Below are 18,620 nucleotides of genomic sequence, written 5' to 3' on the forward strand. Positions count from 1 at the left end.
GGAATATGCCAACTGCTTGTTTCTAAGGAAACGCAATTGAATTTTACTGTGTCTTCCCGGTTACATGATACTGAAGCAATACTGGCTGCACTACCAGAGACTTTAATCAAAAAATCATTAATTCTAGTTAAATCTGAGGCATCTGTGAGTCTCTGACATACAGGGGCCCACATCCAGCTGAACATCTTCAAGGAGAAATTAGCACATTGGGTACTTCTAAATAAAGTCATTGATTAAAAAAAAAAAAAAGGTGACTAGATCATAAATTACTCTATCCTTGAATCTATTAGTTATCATAGCATTTGAGTGCTTAATGGGCCATTTAATCTATTCTCCACTGGACAGGTGCCAAAAGAGACATTACACTAACCATGGATCGTTTGCTACCCTGTGTTGCTGCCTTGAGGACTTTTACCAGTTAAAAGTCGTCTCTGCTTGTGGAAACCGCGAGGGCTCAGCACTGTGCATCGACATCACGGCCGTGACATGGCGGGATTGTTGGGGTGTCCTGGGCAGGGCCAGGAGTCGGACTTTGATGATCCGCGTGGGTCCCTTCCAACTCAGTATATTCTATGACCCTGCGGTTCTGTCACTTTCTGGCTCTGGCTCTGTAACTCAGTGGTTCTGTGACTTTTTTTTTTCTGTCACTCCGGTCCCGCTCCCTCAGGGCGCGCTGAGGGGGTGGCGGGGCCGTGCGCGCGCTCCTCCCTCACGAGCCCGCGCGCGCCTCACGGGCGGGAACGCGGGGGCGCCGCACTGCGCATGCTCCAAAGTAACGGGCCGCGCGAGGGGCCCGGCGCAACGGAACCCCCGTGAGCAACGGCCTGGCCCCCGTGAGCGGCGGCCGCAGTGAGCGCCGGGCTCAGGTGTACCGGTGAGCGCCGGGACTTCGCTTTGGCCTCGTTTGGTGGCTGTGGTGACCACCAGAACTGCGGCCGCCGGCAGGGGCGGGGCGAGGCGACAAAGAGCGCTGCCTCGTCTGTGCTCCGCACCGCCTGTAGCGGACGATGCAACAAGGGGAGCGGTGTATTCGAAGCCCGCCTCTTACGGGCCGTGGCCGGGCGGTGAGAGGCGCGGTCTCGTCCTGCCCCGCCCGGCCGTGTCGGTGGCACCGTGTGGCGGCGGCGGCAGGGCTGAGGCGATGAGGGACGCGGTCTCCCCAAGCCCCGCCCCCTCGGGACCGGGGTTGCCGCCCGATTCGCTGCCGCCGTGATGGACAGGGCGGGGCCGGCGCTCGGCCGCGCCCCCGTGTCTGTGGCGGCCGCCCGAGCGCGGCGGCGGCAGGCGGAAGATGGCGGCGGCCGCGGCGGCGGCGCTGCGGGCCTGGTTCTGGAACGAGCGGTTCTGGCTCCCGCACAACGTGACGTGGGCGGACCTGGCCGGCGAGCCGGGCCCGCCGGGCAGCGGGCTGCAGTACCCGCGGGCCGCTCACGTCCTCTCCGCCTTCCCGCTGGCGCTCGGCATCTTCGCCGTGCGGCTGCTCTTCGAGAGGTGAGCGCGGGGCCGCCCCCGGGCCGGCGGGGCCGGGAAGCGCCGGGGTCTGTGAGCACCGGGCCGGGCCAGGCCGGGGGGTGGCTGGGCGGGGGCTCCCCCGCACCCTGCGGGGCCTCCGCGAGGCCCTCCGTGCGTGGAAAGGGGACATTGTGTAATCCAGGGAAGCTGTCGAGGGAGTCGCGTCTGTCGCGACATGCACAAGCCCGTGGGGCTCTACTGCCCTGGGTCTGGATAACGAGAGGCCCCTCCAGTCCGGCAGTGCTGAGGTGGTGCCAAGAAAAATCCCATGTTTTATAGAGGAATTCACTTTTACTCCTGCTCCTGCCCGGGAGAACCTCGCAGGGTGACGGACGGAGCTGGCGGCTGCTGCTCCGCACTTGGCTTCCGTGTGTGCTTTATTGTACTTTCCCTGAGTTCCTGGATGAGGAAATAGGGCTCGTTCACATGGCCTGATGTATTATTAAATACTCGCTGGCTCTCCCTTGTCTCAGGCACGATGGATGTGAGTGCGGATCTTCATCTCTGCCCATCAACAGGTGTAAAACGGGATTCCTCATTTACCTGGGCATCCATAAACGTGAGCTCAGCCCCGGGGCACAGGTAGATCCTGTGTGTGTGTGGTGTGGATCTGCCACAGCCACGCAGTGTGTGGGTGGCAGAGATATTAATTAGTAAAGCGGCTTACTTAGGAAACCCTTAGGTGAAACGGACCAAGACACCCTGTATTGCTGTGCACGTAGTTCATTAAACATTGATTTAATCTTAAATTTCTGCCTTGAAAGGGCAGAAGTTGGCCAGGTTGGATGGACTTGGAGCAGCTTGGATTAGTGCAAGTGTCTCAGCCCATGGCAGGGGGTGGGGCTGGGTGAGCTTTAAGGTCCTTTCCAACCCAAACCATTCCATGATTCCATAGGTATTTTCTAAGCATGAAAAAGGCTGCAGGACTAAAGTGAGTGGGAATTGAGTCAGTTTTTTGGGTTTTTTTTCTGTGGGTTTTCTTTAAGAAGTGTGAATTTTCCTGAGCTTTCAGAAATTAAGAGGCGGTTGGGATGAAGTAAAAAGATGGCAAATACAGGAGGAAAATGAAGCAGGTCAGCAGAGAGGTGAGGAATTGAGAGGCTCTATTTTCTCCATGCTGTCATTTTGCCCTTAGGAAAAGGCCTCAGAGGACCCAGGAACACACATGGCACTGCCAAAATCCCATCTCAGCTTGGTGTGTGCTGGTCCTGGCCAAACCTTGGCACTTGCCAGGACATAAGGAAAAGAGATAGTGAGACACAATAAAAATGATACTGTGGGGAGGTTCCTAATCCGGGTGTCAGTCTGGGGATGAGGTGCAGAATATTCTCTTTTCCTGGAGCTGTTGTGGAAGATGCACTACACCTGATGGCACACTGCTCCAGGCAGCATTTACAATGTCCTGATAATGTCTCCCTGGTTTATGAAATTTCTTTTGTGATGTTAATTTAGGGTGGAGTTAAATCATCTGAGCAAAGCTCAGAGGCTGAGGTTTGGTTGCTGAGGGAGTTGTTCCTGATCTCAGCTTTGTCTCAGTGGTGTCCCAAAGTGAAAGCAGATTGTCACAGCCCATCTCAGGCAGTTTCTAGTTTGTTTATTTTAAAAGTTCATATCTTTGAATAAACTCCTTTCTGTTTCTTCCAGCCACTTTGAACATGTCATAAAAGTTCAGCTTTGTCTCAATAAACTCCTGTGGTGCATTTATCCCAATTCAGGCTTTGATTGTGTCAAATGTCTCTCTTGACACACATTTCACAGTTGGACTTGGTGACTCAGAATGAGAATTACAGAATCGTGCAGCTCTTTTGGTTGAGCTGCTTCTTTTCTCTCTCCTTTTGCAGCTCCTCACTGTGAGGAAGTGCTTTGTGCTACAACGCTGACACGTTTCTGTTAGTTAGAATTCCACTAAAAACTACCTTTTACATCATGGCATTGACAAAATAATAATTCATTTGTCTGTCTGTGGGCAGTTAATGACTGTAGGGGTGAGGCAGGACTCATAGAGGAAGGTGAAGACAGTGGAAAGTGAGAGGGTGAGGATTGGTTAAATCTTAACACAGCAAAATTGAGAGATTATGGAAAGACAAACTCAAAAATGCATATTCAATACATCTCACTTTGGAGATTGTTCTTCCTTTTAAGAGCTGTAATAAGGAGTCACCAGCCAAACTGGAATGTTCATAAAGAAAGATTTTGCCTTTTTGTCAAGCACAACATGCCTGAGAACTATTTGTTCTAACATATGAGTCTGTGCACTTGAAAATCTGTTTTAAAATCAGTGTGTGTTAACAAGTAGTGTGATAGGGTAGGCTGGGGTGTGAGCTGATCCCTGCTGATAAAGGTTTCATAGAAGAATTTATATGATGAGAGTTTCTTGCTGGAAGGTGTTGGCAGTAAGTTGACCTTGGGTATAGTTCATTGAGGATCATAAAATCATTTAGATTAAAAGGGACCTTTCAAGGCCACCTCACCCAGTCCTCTCCTCAAAGCAAGGCCAGTGTTCAGGCAATTCAGGTCACCCATGGTCTTTTGCTGTTCAGTTTGAAAATCCCCGAGAATGGAAATTCTGCTGTCTGGGCAGCATTTGTGTCTCTTTTGGGGCTGTGCAGAACTTTGTCACTGTGGGATTCAGTGCAAAACACATCTGAAAACCTGCTCTGGGACCAAAAATTTGAAGTGTGAGTTCACCTTGCTGAGTTTACCTAAATAGGAGGTCAGCTTGGGATTTCCCTGTCTGAGCAAGGGATTCACCACTCACTTCATATTCCACCTGCAAGTTCACGTGTGAACTTCTGTGCTGCACTTGTGGCATATCCTGCAGGAAAGCAGAGTATAAAGACATTTAATACTTGATATTTTTTGCATTTTTTGTGGGGGTCTTGCCAAATGTTTCACAACATCAGGACAGGATTTCTGGCTGGTGGTCTGGATTATGGCGGAAGCTGTGAGCCTTTGGAGCCAAGCTCAAAGGAAATCACTCCTTCCTTTTTTATTTTTTAATTATTTTTTTTTTAAGCTGTGGGCATTGAAATGTAGTTTAGCATGTCCAGAGACAGGAGCAGAGCTGGGAAGGGTCTGGAGCATGAGAAGAGGCTGAGGGAGGTGGGAAAGTGGCTCAGCCTGGAGGAAAGGAGGCTCAGGGGGAGGAACCTTGTGGCTCTGCACGACTCCTGACAGGAGGGTCCCGTTGGGCACCAGGAGGAATTTCTTCATGGAAAAGGTGGTCAGGCCTTGGAGGGGGCTGCCCAGGGAGGTTTGGAGTCCCCATCCCTGGGGGTGTCCAAGGACGTGGCACTCGGTGCTCCGGGCTGGGGACAGCTTGGGCTGGATGATCCTGGAGGGATTTTTAACCTCACAGATCCTGAATGGAGACACAGGAAGAGCTGGGGCAGACAGGGAAGGCTGGGCCCACAGTGACTATGGTTTGTTTAGTGTTTTCTGAGAGCTGGGTGTTCCTTTGGGATCAGTCACAAGCTGATCTGTAATTCCTCAAGGGAAAACTCCACGACCTGGGACTGTTCTTAAACACAGCCACAGATATTTGTTCCTGAAGCACTCAGTGAGTATTCCTGAGAATAATTACTGTTGGAGCACTTAAAGGCACGATTCTCTTGAATTTTAATCTTTCCTTTTAAACACAAGGAGAAATTGTAACAATTGTGGTTGGAAAAAGCAGCATTTTCTGCTTGGTGGCACTGGGAGGCTCCTAAATATGTGTAATTTTAGCTTAGCTCTCTCTGAAACAATCTCTCTGTGAAAGCAAAATGGTTTTAATGGTTCAAATGGTTCAAATGATTTTCAAAATCAGTTTGAGAAACAGGTTCTTCCTCAAAATTACTGATTGAAAGATACTGAATTTTGCTCCTTTTGCCCACCAACAGGAGAGGAACAATTCACATGTCAGGTAATGCAGACATTTCCCTCTGAACCCTGAGCCCATTCTGACACAAACGTGCAGCAAAACCTGGCCATTTGGATCATGTTTCTATTTGTTTTATTTCAAACCCAGGCTTGTTTCCAGAGTCTGTGCTGTAAAATCCAGGAAGAGTTAAATGAGTTTGGAATACACAGAGCACATGGGATGGATGAGATCCCGAGATCAGGGATCTTTCAGACTGGGGTACTTGCATCTTCCTGTCTGTCCTGAAGGAAACGAGCCACTTTATTTTTCCCCCGAGAAAAAGTTACTTTTGGGAGCTGTGTCACTTGAACTTCCCTTTTTCCTGAGCTATGTGACACCAAGGCCTATTTTGGAAACAAGATGCTTTGTTTTAGGGTTTCATCTCCAGCATTTCTGTTCACAGCAGACTGCTATCAGTCTATTGTTTTATTGCTGAGGAATGAGAATCTCCCTGGGGAGCACATTCAGATCCTTACAAGCCAAGGGCATTAAGATTTAATTTTTCATTCTGGTGTGCACAGTATGTGGTGTCTGTAGTTACCATATGGGCTAATAAAAGAAGTTTCTTCACCTGGGAAGCAGTGGGATGGAGATTTCAAAAGCTTTTCCACCAGGTTTTGCAGGTGCTGACAAATCCAGGTCCTTGTGATTCAGGCAGAGGAAGGAAATAAATATCTTGTTTTAATCCAGCTCTTTCTGGGCAATTCTTGCAGGTTTATTGCCAAGCCATGTGCCATAAACCTTGGCATTCAGGACAGTGGACCTCACAGAGCCCAGCCCAATGCAATTTTAGAGAAAGTGTTTACATCCATCACTAAGGTAAGTCACGCTTCAAATTCCTCCTCCATCCCGAAGGGAATGGAGGCCTGCAAGTATCTCAGGGGGGGCTTTTTGCTTCCACTTTTCTGGATTGAGATGCACATTTCACCCTCTGCTTCCACAAGCGGGCTCAGTCTGGTTTTACTTTGCCCCTGGCACGTCCTTCTGGTAGCAAAGTAAATTTCCTGTATGGGAGTTCACTCCCCTATGGTTTTGTGCACAGAAGAATCTTCTTTGGGATACAAATGTTCCCCTGATTGATAGGCCTGAGCTGCTTCCTTCAGTTCCCTGCCTTTGGTCCAAGTTGTACAGTGGGGATTCTTGGTTTAACAAGAGATTTCCCAGCATCTTCCACTTTTGTTGGGAACGTGTTCCTCTTTTTCTTGAGCTCAGTTCTTTTTCTGATTTTATTGGTTTTATTGTGAAAGTCTTCCTCTCATTTTTGCCATTTACTGTAAAGCTGGACAGCAGTTGCCAGTGGAAGGGGATTATTCAGGGAGCTGTTCAGCCAGTGAAGGATGTCCTGATGAAGGGCAGGACATTTAATGGTGGCTGGAGGTGTTTCTTTGGGTTGTTTCCTTCTTTCCCTTAAGCTCACAGGCCTGCAGATTTACAGAATCCCACTGTACTTTATCCAGCATTGAATAAATGCAATCGATTTTCATTAAAGATAACAAAATGGAAGATTTTCTGTTGAGATTTGGTGATGCTGAACCTCATCTACTGGAGCAGATAAAGGGAAACTTCAAAAAACTTGCCTTGTGGGAACATTGAAGTTTTGAGGCATTTGGAACTGAAAAATCCCCAGAATCTGATGCCCTTTGCTGGGAGAACTTTAATGCAGGGGATGTCCTTGAAATTAATGTTTAGAAAACGCAGGAGGTCACAGGCTGTGCAGAATTTGTCTGGCTGATGAAACCTTTAACTGTGCCCGTGTGCTGTGGGTTGTGGGGAGTCAGGCTGGGGGTGGCCCTGGAGCAGGGGAAGGATTTCACTGCTGCTCTGGGCTGGGAGCTCTGCATTCCCCTTGGAGTCAGGTGCTTTCCCCACCATTAAATCCCAGGAAAGTGCTGAGGGATGTGTGGTGGATTGACAGGACAGTCACGGTCTCAACGCTGAAAATCAAATTACTCTGATTTTGATTTTCAGCTGGGTGAACTGATGATTTTTTTATTAAATCAACATTCTGCATCGTTTTTGTGGTTGGTATGTAACTCAAATAGTAAAATGTGTTATCATCTTTCAGTGGTAGAGCTTCCTGGCAGAGTTGGTCTGAATTATCTCACTCCTGGGCTATTATAGAGGGAGCTACCAGGTTTGGTTCACTTTGATAAATCCATTTATGTTCATTCAGACAGGTGGAGAACGGGGATATATAACATCTATATTTGTCATTGAAGTACTTCAGTCTTCAAATATATTTTCATTTATGAATTTTGATAACAGAAATAATACAATTACTACAGTGCCTTTATGGAATATACAAATATCTACTGTGTTAAACCAACTCTTACTTTAAAGTTTCCCTGTCCTTGCTGTGAGTGGCAAACCTTAAACATTTTAAGCTTTGCTGCCGAGTTCTGGGCTGTTTGAATTGATGTGCAGCTTTAACAGGTAGGACAGAACACTTCAACAGCTCCTCCCCCAAATTATCAGACAGAACAGTCACATCCTTTGTCTTAATGTGCTGTCAGCTGATGAAATAGGTGAGGAAATGCTCAACCAAAACCATTCTGAGTAATTAAGTAATTAGTGGCTTATGAAGGTTAACCCTGAACGACCATTTGTGGCAATGGGTTCTTGCTTTCAGACTCTGTGGTCCCTTCCTGGTGTGGTTTTTGTTATCTGTGCATTATTTCTGTCGTAGTGCAGGACTCAAAGTAGCTTAAGGAGTGGGAGAAATGACATTTGTTTCATTTTCCTTCAGTCTCCAGATGGAAAAAGGTTAGAAGGCCTGTCCAAGCAGCTGGACTGGGATGTCCGAAAGATCCAGCGCTGGTTTCGGCATCGGAGGAACCAGGACAAACCCACCACCCTCACTAAATTTTGTGAGAGCATGTATGTTTGTGCAGAGGGGCTTCATCTCAGAGCTCTAGATGAGCTGGGGGCAGTGCTCTGCCAGACCAGGGCCAAAATTCCTGTACCAGCAAACAGGGCACTTAAAGGAGGCTTTGAAATTCTAAAAGATTTTGTGGGCATGCCTGAGAGACCAGAACGGGGCACAGGGGTCAGTTCTGGGCGGCTTTAGACACTGGGCCAGGTCCTTTGTGGCACTTGGGAGTGTCTGTGTGTCCCTGTCTCTGCATTTGTGTCCATGTCTGTGTCCATGTCAGTGCCCATGTGTCCTTGGCCCTGTCCGTGTGTCCCTGTCCCCTGTCTGTGTGTCCCCATGCCCACACTGGCTGTGAATGCCCTGGGACACTCCTGCAGGCCCCATTCCCATCCAGAGCTCGTTCCCATTCCCACTTTCTGGCTTCCCCAGTCCCAGACACTCCTTGGTTTCCTTTTCTTCTCTTCACCCCATTCTTTGTTCCCCGTTCCCTCCAAGCTCCTGCAGTTTTCTCTGTAGTGCAGTAGAACCTCAGCATTTTTTCCTGACTTGTTTCTCCTCTGCTGGTTTCTTTCCTTTCCAGTAACTTTCAATTCCTCCCCCAGTATGGTTTTGTCTACCTAAAGCCACAAGGTAAGAGGGAAAAATACGTACATCAGGATATCTCTGGGTGACAACAGCTTTGCTTGTTGTTACCTTGGTATCTCTTAAATATGGAATGATGCATGTTCACCCTGAGTTTCAAACCTGGCTGTTGATGCAAACCCAAGTGTGGTGTGAAAACTCTGCAATAGGTTTATGTTACCTGAAATGTTTAGAAATGAAGGTGGGTGAAGGCTTTTCAGGTATCAGATTTTGTCAGATTTTCCCCAATTATTGAAATTAATTTCACAAATGCTAATCAAAACTTGATTCTATGTCCTAAGTTTATTTTTTACTTCTTTTTCCAGGTGGAGATTTACATTTTATTTCAGTATATTTTTTTATGGAATCAGGTTTCTCTGGACGGTGAGTTGCTCTGTCACCTACGCTGTTGTTCTGTGGGGTTGCAGTTGAATGGTCCCTGATTTGGGCTCCTGGGGGTTCTGTTCAAGACCTTCTTACACTGTAGGGAAGCTTCTGCACAGATCTGTCATTTTGGAAATAATATAAAATTATTTGACATGTTACTCCAGAATGCTGGAAAAAACCAAGGTGGGTTTTGGGTTTTCTTTGCTATGGAGAGCTGCTCCTTTTTTCCTCTTTCCCTCTTGAAGGGATACAGGTTCATCTCCTTGACTCTTTATTATTATTAGAGCTGTATGATTATTCTAGAAATTTCCATTGCAGCAGACCTCACATTGACAGCACAAATTAGACTTTAAATCACTAGGCTTTTTTACAGTATAAAGGCAGAATAAAGGTGGAATTTGAGTGAGCCAGTGCCAGGTGACTTTAGGTGCTGGGGAGGAAAACAGCCAGTACAAACTGGGGTTTTATACAACTCCTTATTTATATATAATAAAGACCTACCTGTTCCCTTTAGGCACCCTGGTTTTGGGACACACGACAGTGCTGGTACAACTACCCTTTCCAGGTATGAGAGAAACACCTCCTAAATTCCAACTTTTTGGACAATTTCAGTTTTTATTTTTGTTATTGATACTGGATTAAAACTCTGCCATTTACTCTTTGTGCCTTTACATCCTGGTTAGGTCTGGCAGCAGCAGGGTTTCCTCAGTTACATCTGACTCAGTTACTTTATGTTTATTTGCTGCTGAGATTGTTAAAGTGGGATGGAAAAGGAGGAAGGAAAAAAGTGATTTTAATGTAAATTTTGAATTATTTTATTTATTGTACTTTCTCTCTGTGTTTTCCAGCCTCTAACATCCAGGCTTTATTATTACTATATCTTGGAGCTGGCCTTCTACTGGTCTCTCATGTTTTCTCAGTTTACAGACATTAAACGGAAGGTGAGATGACCCAGAATTGCATTAACAACTCAATAGCCATAATGAAAACAATAATAATAGATAGGACTAACAAAAAAGGGGAGTGTGCATGGCCAGGAAAGCCAAAATGTAGTGATAATTATGTTTTCTTGCTCATTTACACCTTTGTGAGCCCTGAGAAAAAGGGAGGAGCAAGGCTGACCTGGTGTACCCTTGAGTTCCTTTCACCTTCCAGGGGACAGAGCAGCTTCACTCAATACCTCCCAATCAAAAGTTAACAAATCATTGCCTAAAAATAGATTTAACTGAAAGGCTTGCAAGAAAATGAGCTGCTCAAAGCTGCTCAAACTTCAACCTTGCTGAAGTTGCTGAGGAAATGGCAAACACTAAGGAAATAATAACTGGGGTTTTGAAAGGAGTTTCTCATCTGTGTGAGGAGCAGATGATGAGTGGTTGCAGTTGCTCAGATCTAATTCTGTCATGCTGTGTTCCAGGATTTGCTTATTGTTGCTGTTGGAGAACAGTCCCCAGTAAATCCTGGCTTATTGCTTCCTTTACATGAGCTGCAAAGCAGCAAATTATCCCAATCTTTGCATTGGCTGTTAAAAAACAAGTTTACCCAGGCTTTTTGTGCTGAAATATGAGCAGGTGGAGCACTGTGGAATACAGTGGAGCTGCAGACAGGGAGTGATGAACAACCTCTGGGACTGTGTTTGTAATATTTCATTTTGACTTTAACAAGTGCATGACATTCCCCACGGCAGCTGGGTGAGGTACAGGGAGCCAGGGGCTGAAGTGCAAACCAGCCCTGAATATTGTGCATTGTAAACATTTTTTGTTCTTCCTGCTGAGTTTACCTGGTGTTCTGTGCCTGCTCTGCCCTGGCAGGGTTTGGTCACTGACAGCAGTAGCAGCACTTTGAATGTGTCCCAGGAGCTGAGGGGACTTCAGTGTGTTTGAAAACCAGAAGGAGATAAAAATAAGGGTCACCTTGTCCTCTGAATCTCATCTGTGGGGTCTGCAGGTACAGCTCTGTGTGTGCCAGAGAGACTGTGCTGATCCCTGAGCAGGCAGAGCTCTGACTTCAGCAGCACCAAAGCTGAGAGATCTTTCTGGAAGCTGTTGTGGAGATGGTGGGAGTGTGATGAGCTGTGATTGCTGTGGAGTCACAGCCTGAACTGAAGGAATCCTGTGACCCCAGTGACTCAGTTGGGTGGCTCTGTTCCAAACTTTTGCATTTGTGTGACAACCAAAGAATCTTCATTCCTGGTTTTCCTGTTTCCAGGACTTCCTGATCATGTTCGTCCATCACCTGGCCACGATTGGACTGATCACATTCTCATACATGAATAACATGGTGCGGGTTGGAACTCTGGTGCTGTGCCTCCATGATGCTTCAGATTTCCTCTTGGAGGTGAATTTCCTCTCAAATCTTGGCATCCCTAATGCTGGTGTGATCTCAGGGGAGCAAGCTGACATTGCTTGTTCTTGATAAACTGCTTTAAATGTGCCATGAAATTCGTGCTGCTGATCCTGCCTTGTCAGCTTTTCCTCCAAACCGCTCGGGTGCTGAGAGTCAAAAAACCATGGAATGGTTTGGGTTGGAAGGGACCTTAAAGATCACCCAGTTCCACTGTGCCAGGTTGCTCCAAGTCCCATCCAGCCTGGCCTTGGACCCTTGCATGGATGGGGCAGCCCCAGCTTCTCTGGGTAACCTGTGCCAGGGCCTCCCCACCCTCTCAGACAGGGTGATTGTATCCTCTGGCAGTTGGAAGCCATTCCCCCTTGTCCTGTCATTATTCCATTCCTTGTCCTCCCATTATCCTTGTAGGACCATATAAATAACAGTATAAAAATACTAATACAATGTAATAATCCCTCTTTGTTCCAAACTTGCAAATGTGATTGAGAATCTTTTGCCTCTCTCCAGCCCGGTAATTACAGGAGTGCACAAAGGGAATAACATTTGCATGTTTGTTGTCTCTTGTAGGCTGCAAAACTGGCCAATTATGCCAAGTACCAACGTCTGTGTGATGCTTTCTTCATGCTCTTTGGGGTCGTGTTCATCGTGACCCGCCTGGGCATTTACCCTTTCTGGTAAGCACTGGAGCTGCGAGCTCTTGCTTGTTCTCCCAATCCTTTCAGCAGAGCTTTTGTTTTAGGCTTTCCCCAAGCATCCCAGCTGTCCCTCGAGGCAGCCTGAAGCAGCACTTGGCCCAGGTGCTGTTTGGGGCAGCAGGTTTGAGTAGGCACATGAAGAAATCTCTCCCCAGTCAGCTGAGGGACTGGGGGAGGATCCCAGAGTCCCATCACAGCTGCCCCTCCCCTGCTGCAGTGATGGCAGAGTCAGCCAGAATTGCTCTGAGAAGCTTGAAGGATTCTCTGCTTCTCTGAAGAAGTTCTAGAAATAATTACAAGTGAGGCACAGTCTCTTGAGGTCATTTTTGTTTGTGTTTGGCTTAGTCATCACTGCAGTTTCTGATTCTTATGACACTTCTGTCCTGTCCTTGTGTCGTGACTATTCAGAGCCTGAAATAGGTCTGAGGTTTCTTGGGAGGTAAAACCCTGGATAAATGGCTTAGAGAGAATCATCCCATAATGAGATTCCCTCTCACCTCAGTAGGTCAGACCTGGAGCAGTGCTTTGGTTAATGAGCTGTTGTCCATTTATTGTGTGTGGTGGCAATTGCTTACACCATTTTACTGCCTGCTTTTATTTCCTAGGCCATGGGCACCTGGCATTCCCATTTTTTCTGGGTGCCTGGTAGGCAGCAACAATCCTTTCATTTTAGCATCAGGGTTGCAGTTAAAGCTCTTGCTTATTTTCCAGTAAATGCACCAAAGGACTCTGGATGAAGAAAAGCTTTAATTCCTATTTCTTCATAGGCTCCTTCCAAGGACAGAATAGAGATTTGTTTTAGCAGCTGCTGTCTGTCGTGAGGGGATGCTCTTACCTCACACCAGTGCTCAGCATCCTGTAAATCTTTAATGTGTTTTCCACTGGCTGTAATGTCACTCCTCAGCTTTGTAGAGGAATCTGGCAAGCTGCAGCAGCACTGCAGACCCTGCACGTGTATTCCCTTCCCTAATTAGTAAAGTAAAACATCAGCAGATCTCTGGAATTGCATTTCATTCTTTCTTAAACCTGCTAGGAGTTAAATACTTCTGGAGCTGCCTTTTGGGGGATTTTGGTTCTTGTTTGAAAAGCTTGTTTTGCTTTTCTTGTGTTAAAAGCTGTGTGAAATTAATGTGGTTGTTAAAGGTCTCTCCATACCTCTCTGCATCATAAAATCTAAAGTGTTTATTAAATTGCTGAAGGACTGGTAATAACTCCCAGCAACAAGAACAGCAAAACAGTAATGAAAGAAACACAAGGCTTGGGCCATAAAGCAGGTTTGAGTCTTCCAGCCTGGCTGGAGGAATCTATAAAACTCTGAGGGAAGAGAAGAGCACCCAGGGAGGGAGGGAGCCCTTCTGGGGACAAAATTCCTTCCTGATCCCAGAGTCCTTGAGGTTGGAAAAGCCCTCCAAGACCACTGAGTCCAGCTGTGACCAATCCCCAGCGAAACAGTGAGTGCCATGTCCAGCTGTTCTTGGGCACCTCCAGGGATGGGGACTCCAAAGCTCCCTGGGCAGCCCCTTCCCGTGCCTCACCACCCTTTCCATGAAGAAATTGCTGCTGATGTCCAACCTGAACGTTCCCTGGCACATCCTGCTGTCAGTGGGAGCAGAGCCTGACACCCCCCAGCTGCCCCCTCCTGTCAGGGAGTTGTGCAGAGCCAGAAGGGCCCCCCTGAACCCCCTTTTCCCCAGCTGTTCCAGCTCTGCACACTCTCCAGCCCCTCAATATCTCCCTGCTGTGAGGGCCCAGAGCTGGCCACAGCCTCACAGAGGGACAGTCCCTGAGCAGCTCCTGTGCCCAGCCTATTTTTGATATGATTTTTGATCTTTAAATCTGGGTGAAAGCTGCCCAAGCAGGAAGGTGTTAACAGTTGTTTTGGTGACCAGAGCAGCCTGACATCACTTCCTGTGAAGTTGTTATAAATAAATGCTTGTACTTTGGAGAAGAAAATTGGCAGCAGATCCCATGTGTGTAACCAAATTGCAGCACATTCACATGTTCTGTTTTGTTGCTCAGTTCAAATGCTCCTAATGAGCTTTACTCAGTCTCCTGACTCTGGCAGGAGCAGAGCAGCAGATGCTCAGTGAGACACAAACTGTTGTGCATCTGGCCTGGCACCTCCAGTCGGAGCTGAGCACAGCTGATCTCAGATGTGTTTCTGGATCTCTTTCAGGATTTTGAACACGACCCTGTTTGAAAGCTGGGAGCTGATCGGTCCCTACCCTTCCTGGTGGCTGTTCAATGGGCTCCTGGTGACCTTGCAGGTCTTGCACGTCATCTGGTCTTACCTCATCATCCGCACGGCCTCCAAGGCCCTGGTGAGGGGCAAGGTAAGCCTGAGGGAGGCTTCTGGCTCGTCATTCCTGCAAGCCCCATTAAGAAATCGTGAGAAATTGAGCTTTTCAATGAGGGCTGGTGTTGGTTCTTAAGGGACTTGCATCAAGAGTTCACAAAAATGGTGGTTTTTACCTTGATTGCTCTGCACTTGTGAGTTCCCACATGTGTTCAAAGGCAGGGAGTCTCTCCTGGGCATGCAGGGGGATAACTCCATTTTACAGTACACTCAAATGTCCTAAAATGGCAATTATGACACTTTTGTTGTGCACTCTGGAGTTTAAGGTGGTAGCAGGCTCTCTTTTGGACAACAGCATGGACATACAGGATGTTTTCCAACATCAGCTGGTCCTTGGGGTGTGCTGGGATTGTGCTGCTTCACTGGCTTCTGTCTGCCAGTGCAGGCACTGAGCTGAGGGAAAATCGCCCAGGGATTCAGTGGGGTCTGCTGGCTGTCAAAAATCACAGAATGGCCTGGGTTGGATGGGACCTTAAAGATCATCCAGGCTGGACAGGGCTTGGAGCAACCTGGGATAGTGGAAAGTGTCCCTGCCCATGGCAGGGGGTGGAACAAGGTGAGCTTTGAGGTCCTTCCAACCCAAACCATTGCATGATTCTATGAAACCAGCAAAAAAGCTGATTTAGTAGCACAAATGCTTTTTCCTATCAGATACTGATATTCTGATCTGGGTTTCCCTGATGGCTCTGCATTATTTTGTGTTTGACTTTAGCTGCCTCTACACATGGAATGTGGCCTTGAAAAATATAATTATTCTGGTTGGCTCTGGGGGCAAGCAGGTTTCAGGGTACGAGCTCTTCCTCTGTTCCCCACAGCTGCTGCTACAAATGCCTGATTTTCATTCTCTGCAGCTGTTTCTGTATCCTGAGTTCTACACCTTTTCCCTTTCCTTGGTTCTCTCCTGTCCAGGTGACCTAGCCAGAGAAAGGACTCTAAGCTCTGTCTTCTTCATTCTTTTCTCCTTTTCTCTGTGCCAGATTGGAGCTGGACAGTTTCACCCTGTGCATGTAAGTGTGACCTGTGTTTCTGTTTGTTCACTGAAACACGTCTGTGTCGAGGCCCCAAGACAAAAGCAGAGCCCTGGTGCCTTCTCCTTCTCTCCCTGGTCCTGACAGAGTGCTAAAATACTGTTTTTTCCAAAGGTCAGAGCAGTGTCCTGGGGTCTGTTCTCACCTGCTGTCACCTGCCTGCACAACCTTCACTTTGTGCTTTTACACACCCACACACTCCAGTTTCTGTCTTTGCTCCCCATCAGCACCACACTGAGGGGCAGAGGGCAGGAGGAATTCACTCCTTCTTGTGAAAAGGAGTGAACAGCCACTTCTCCCCCAAGAACAGAAAAAATGTCAAGGGATTTCTGCTTCCTTCCAGTGACCCTTTGACCTTCCAATATAGCAGGAGATTGTGGAAAGATAGCAGAAGTTCTGGCAACAGGCAGAAGCCAGGACATCCAAAAAGCCCCTGGAGATCATTAACTTCACCTGGCTTCCAGCCAGATCTTCCCTGGAGTTCAACCACTTCCTGCTGCTGCAGAGCCCTAACCCTGACTCCAGGAGAGAGAAATCCTGGACTCCTTGGAAAGCTGCAAGCCAGGGTGCTGGCACATGGAGGGACTGAGGCTGCAGAGGGAGGGGAGTGAGGAGCTGCCTTGGGCAGAGCAGGGGCTGCTCTCCAGGCCCAGCTGACACTGGGGAGGTTTGCTCTGGCACCTGCCACCACCCCAGGTGTGTGTTTGCAGCTGGGGCCGGGTTTATGGGCTCTTCCCCTCCCCTCCTGCTGGGAACGTTCAAAATCCCACGTGCAAGTCCAACAGAGCTGGATTTGCAGCAGTCTCTGAACTAAGGCAGGCTCTGTAAGCAGATCTGGATCCCTGAGCTGAGGCTGCTCCTGTTCTGAACAGGTGTTTGCTGGATCAGACACTGCCTTTGTTCTCCATGCCCTGTCCAAACAGGCTCCTGCTCCTAAATGGTCTCTCCCAGATGAAGCACAGGCTGTGGAAATGGAGGTGCTCTGTTGGAGCAGTGATGTGATAAATAAAGCTGCTTAATTTTTAAAATAGCAAAGCTGCTCCCTGTAGGACAAAATGTTCTCTCTCAAACTGACACATTCCTGGTTTTTGGTTGTTGGACCCACTTGTGATCGTGGCATGAGAAATTTTTGATTCAAAACAAATGGTTTAGAAAAATGGCCTTTAACTGATCTAGAGAGGAGCCCTTGGAAGACAAGAACAACACCAGATCTGTAGAATCATCTGATCTGGTGAGAACAAGAGTGAAGTGCTTTCACAGATACACAGAATATTTGGAAAATGGAGCTCATCTTGCCAAATTGTCTTTTTCAGTGTCTGTGTCTTGCTCCTAATGTGATGACAGGCTCCTTCTTGGGAGCTTGAACTGAGCCAGGCTCAGATGTAGGAGGTAGATGTGAGTGAAGGTGGTTCATCACAGGGACACAACCTTCTAACTGCTGGCTTCTGTCAATTTTTCAACTCCCCTTCTCCTCTCCCACCCCCCAATTCCACTGGCAATGTTTAGGTATCCAAGGATGACCGCAGTGACGTGGAGAGCAGCTCTGAGGAGGAGGATGTGACTTCCAACAGCACAAAAGGAATTTTCAGCACTTCCAGTAACGGTTCCAACCGCCTGAACGGCCACGTGGCCGCTGGCCAGTGGACAGGAGAGGAGTAAGGCCCTGGGCTGGCCTTGAGCAAACACGAACTTCTCTTTCAATATCTAGTTGTGTTGAGCTCCACATTCCCAAGTGATCTTTAATCAAAAACCCCTTCCCCAGAAACCTCCAGCAGACCTGAAACGGGCACAACCCTGACCAGTCAGAGGCTTTGCACGGCACAAGGGATGAAGCCAACGATCGGGGCAAAAACAAAGCTGCAGATTTCACTTCAAGCCATTTTGTACTTCAGAAGGACAAGGAAACACTCCTGAGTTCTGTTGTTATTTGCAGAGGTGTCTTTGTTTGTGACAAACTGGCTTTTACTGGGATCAGCTCGAGGCAGAGCAGGTTTGGACCGCAGGGTTCAGTGCCACTCAGCAACGGTTCACTCCCAGCAGCTGCAGCAGCTCTTGATGCTCTCCAGGAGCCACTTCAGAGCACAGAGAACACAGGTTCCACGTCCCAGCTGCCCTGGGTGAGGCAGAGACCCTGCTCCCAGCTGAGCTTTGAACTGTGCTAACCCAGAACCACTGCTCTGCCTCGCCCCAGGCTGCTGGGGAGGTCCCAGCTGCTCATCTCTGCTGCCACCAGGGACCAGGCCAGCGTCTGCTGCCTCTTTTGGTGCTGCAAAACCCTCTGAAGTCTTGACCAAAGCCTTCTGCAAGGGGGTGGGGGGGTGGTTTATTGCCCCTGAGATAACCAGCATAATCCAGGCGTTTTAAATTGTTTTCTTCCTGTTGCAAATTGTGGGTTTGAGGACCTCTCTAGACCTACTGGATTCAGTTGGCTAAGCTGGGATCGGAGGGAGGATCAGAACTGGTGGGCTGGGTTTAACTCTCCAAAAAATGAGATGTTTTGGCCCTGTACTCTGAGACAAGTGATGGTTGCTGCTCTGATGTTAGAGCTGGAGGAACCCAGGGCTGGAATAGCAGCCACACTGTGGGCTTTGCTTCTCTTTTTTTACTCAATGGTACTTGGGGGCAATGGAACGGTCAATCAGGAGCAGAATTTTGGAAACTTCTCAAAGTTGTTACCATTTTATACTGTTGTTTACTCTTATCTCCAATTAAAAGTTGCTTCAGAAACCTGGGGTGATGTGTTTCATCTTGAGGAAATAGAACAGAGGACAGCATGGGGCCCTTGGCTGTCTCTGAGCACCTGGGCTGCTGCCAGGACAGGAGAAACAGCTTTTTGGAAGAACAGAAGTGATGGACTCATGGAATGCATCCCTGCCCATGGAAAGGGGTGGACCAGAGTGACCTT

At 47.9% G+C, this 18,620-nt stretch overlaps 1 protein-coding gene across 3 annotated transcripts; it reads left to right on the plus strand.

Annotated features, from left to right (window-relative positions):
- Positions 1–827: 827 nt before the first annotated feature.
- On the plus strand, positions 828–18,442 carry CERS5 (ceramide synthase 5). 3 transcript variants are annotated; one of them, XR_013185922.1, is made up of 11 exons: positions 828–1,491; positions 6,127–6,232; positions 8,160–8,290; positions 9,233–9,290; positions 9,808–9,858; positions 10,142–10,234; positions 11,499–11,627; positions 12,204–12,310; positions 14,508–14,664; positions 15,597–15,694; positions 17,222–17,339. XR_013185922.1 is itself a non-coding variant. In XM_054649248.2 (11 exons), exons 1-11 carry the CDS (start codon positions 1,292–1,294, stop codon positions 17,372–17,374), a joined length of 1,215 nt encoding a protein of 404 aa, XP_054505223.1. In that variant the 5' UTR covers positions 830–1,291; the 3' UTR covers positions 17,375–18,442. The 3 variants fall into 3 exon arrangements, 2 of the variants coding, with proteins under 2 accessions (XP_054505223.1, XP_054505222.1); XM_054649248.2 differs by having other exon boundaries at positions 830–1,491; positions 15,665–15,694; positions 17,222–18,442; XM_054649247.2 differs by lacking the exon at positions 15,597–15,694 and having other exon boundaries at positions 831–1,491; positions 17,222–18,442.
- The last annotated feature ends 178 nt before the right edge of the window (positions 18,443–18,620 follow it).

This window comes from Agelaius phoeniceus, chromosome 35 (assembly GCF_051311805.1).
Source record: "Agelaius phoeniceus isolate bAgePho1 chromosome 35, bAgePho1.hap1, whole genome shotgun sequence".
NCBI lineage: Eukaryota > Metazoa > Chordata > Aves > Passeriformes > Icteridae > Agelaius > Agelaius phoeniceus.

Bases quoted from the DNA above. Each gene is read 5' to 3' on its own strand.
- CERS5 (XM_054649248.2), top strand. From the start codon at position 1,292: ATGGCGGCGGCCGCGGCGGCGGCGCTGCGGGCCTGGTTCTGGAACGAG. The intron at 6,233-8,159 runs GTAAGTCACGCT...ATTTTCCTTCAG, and splicing joins TGTTTACATCCATCACTAAG to TCTCCAGATGGAAAAAGGTT. The intron at 9,859-10,141 runs GTATGAGAGAAA...TGTGTTTTCCAG, and splicing joins GGTACAACTACCCTTTCCAG to CCTCTAACATCCAGGCTTTA.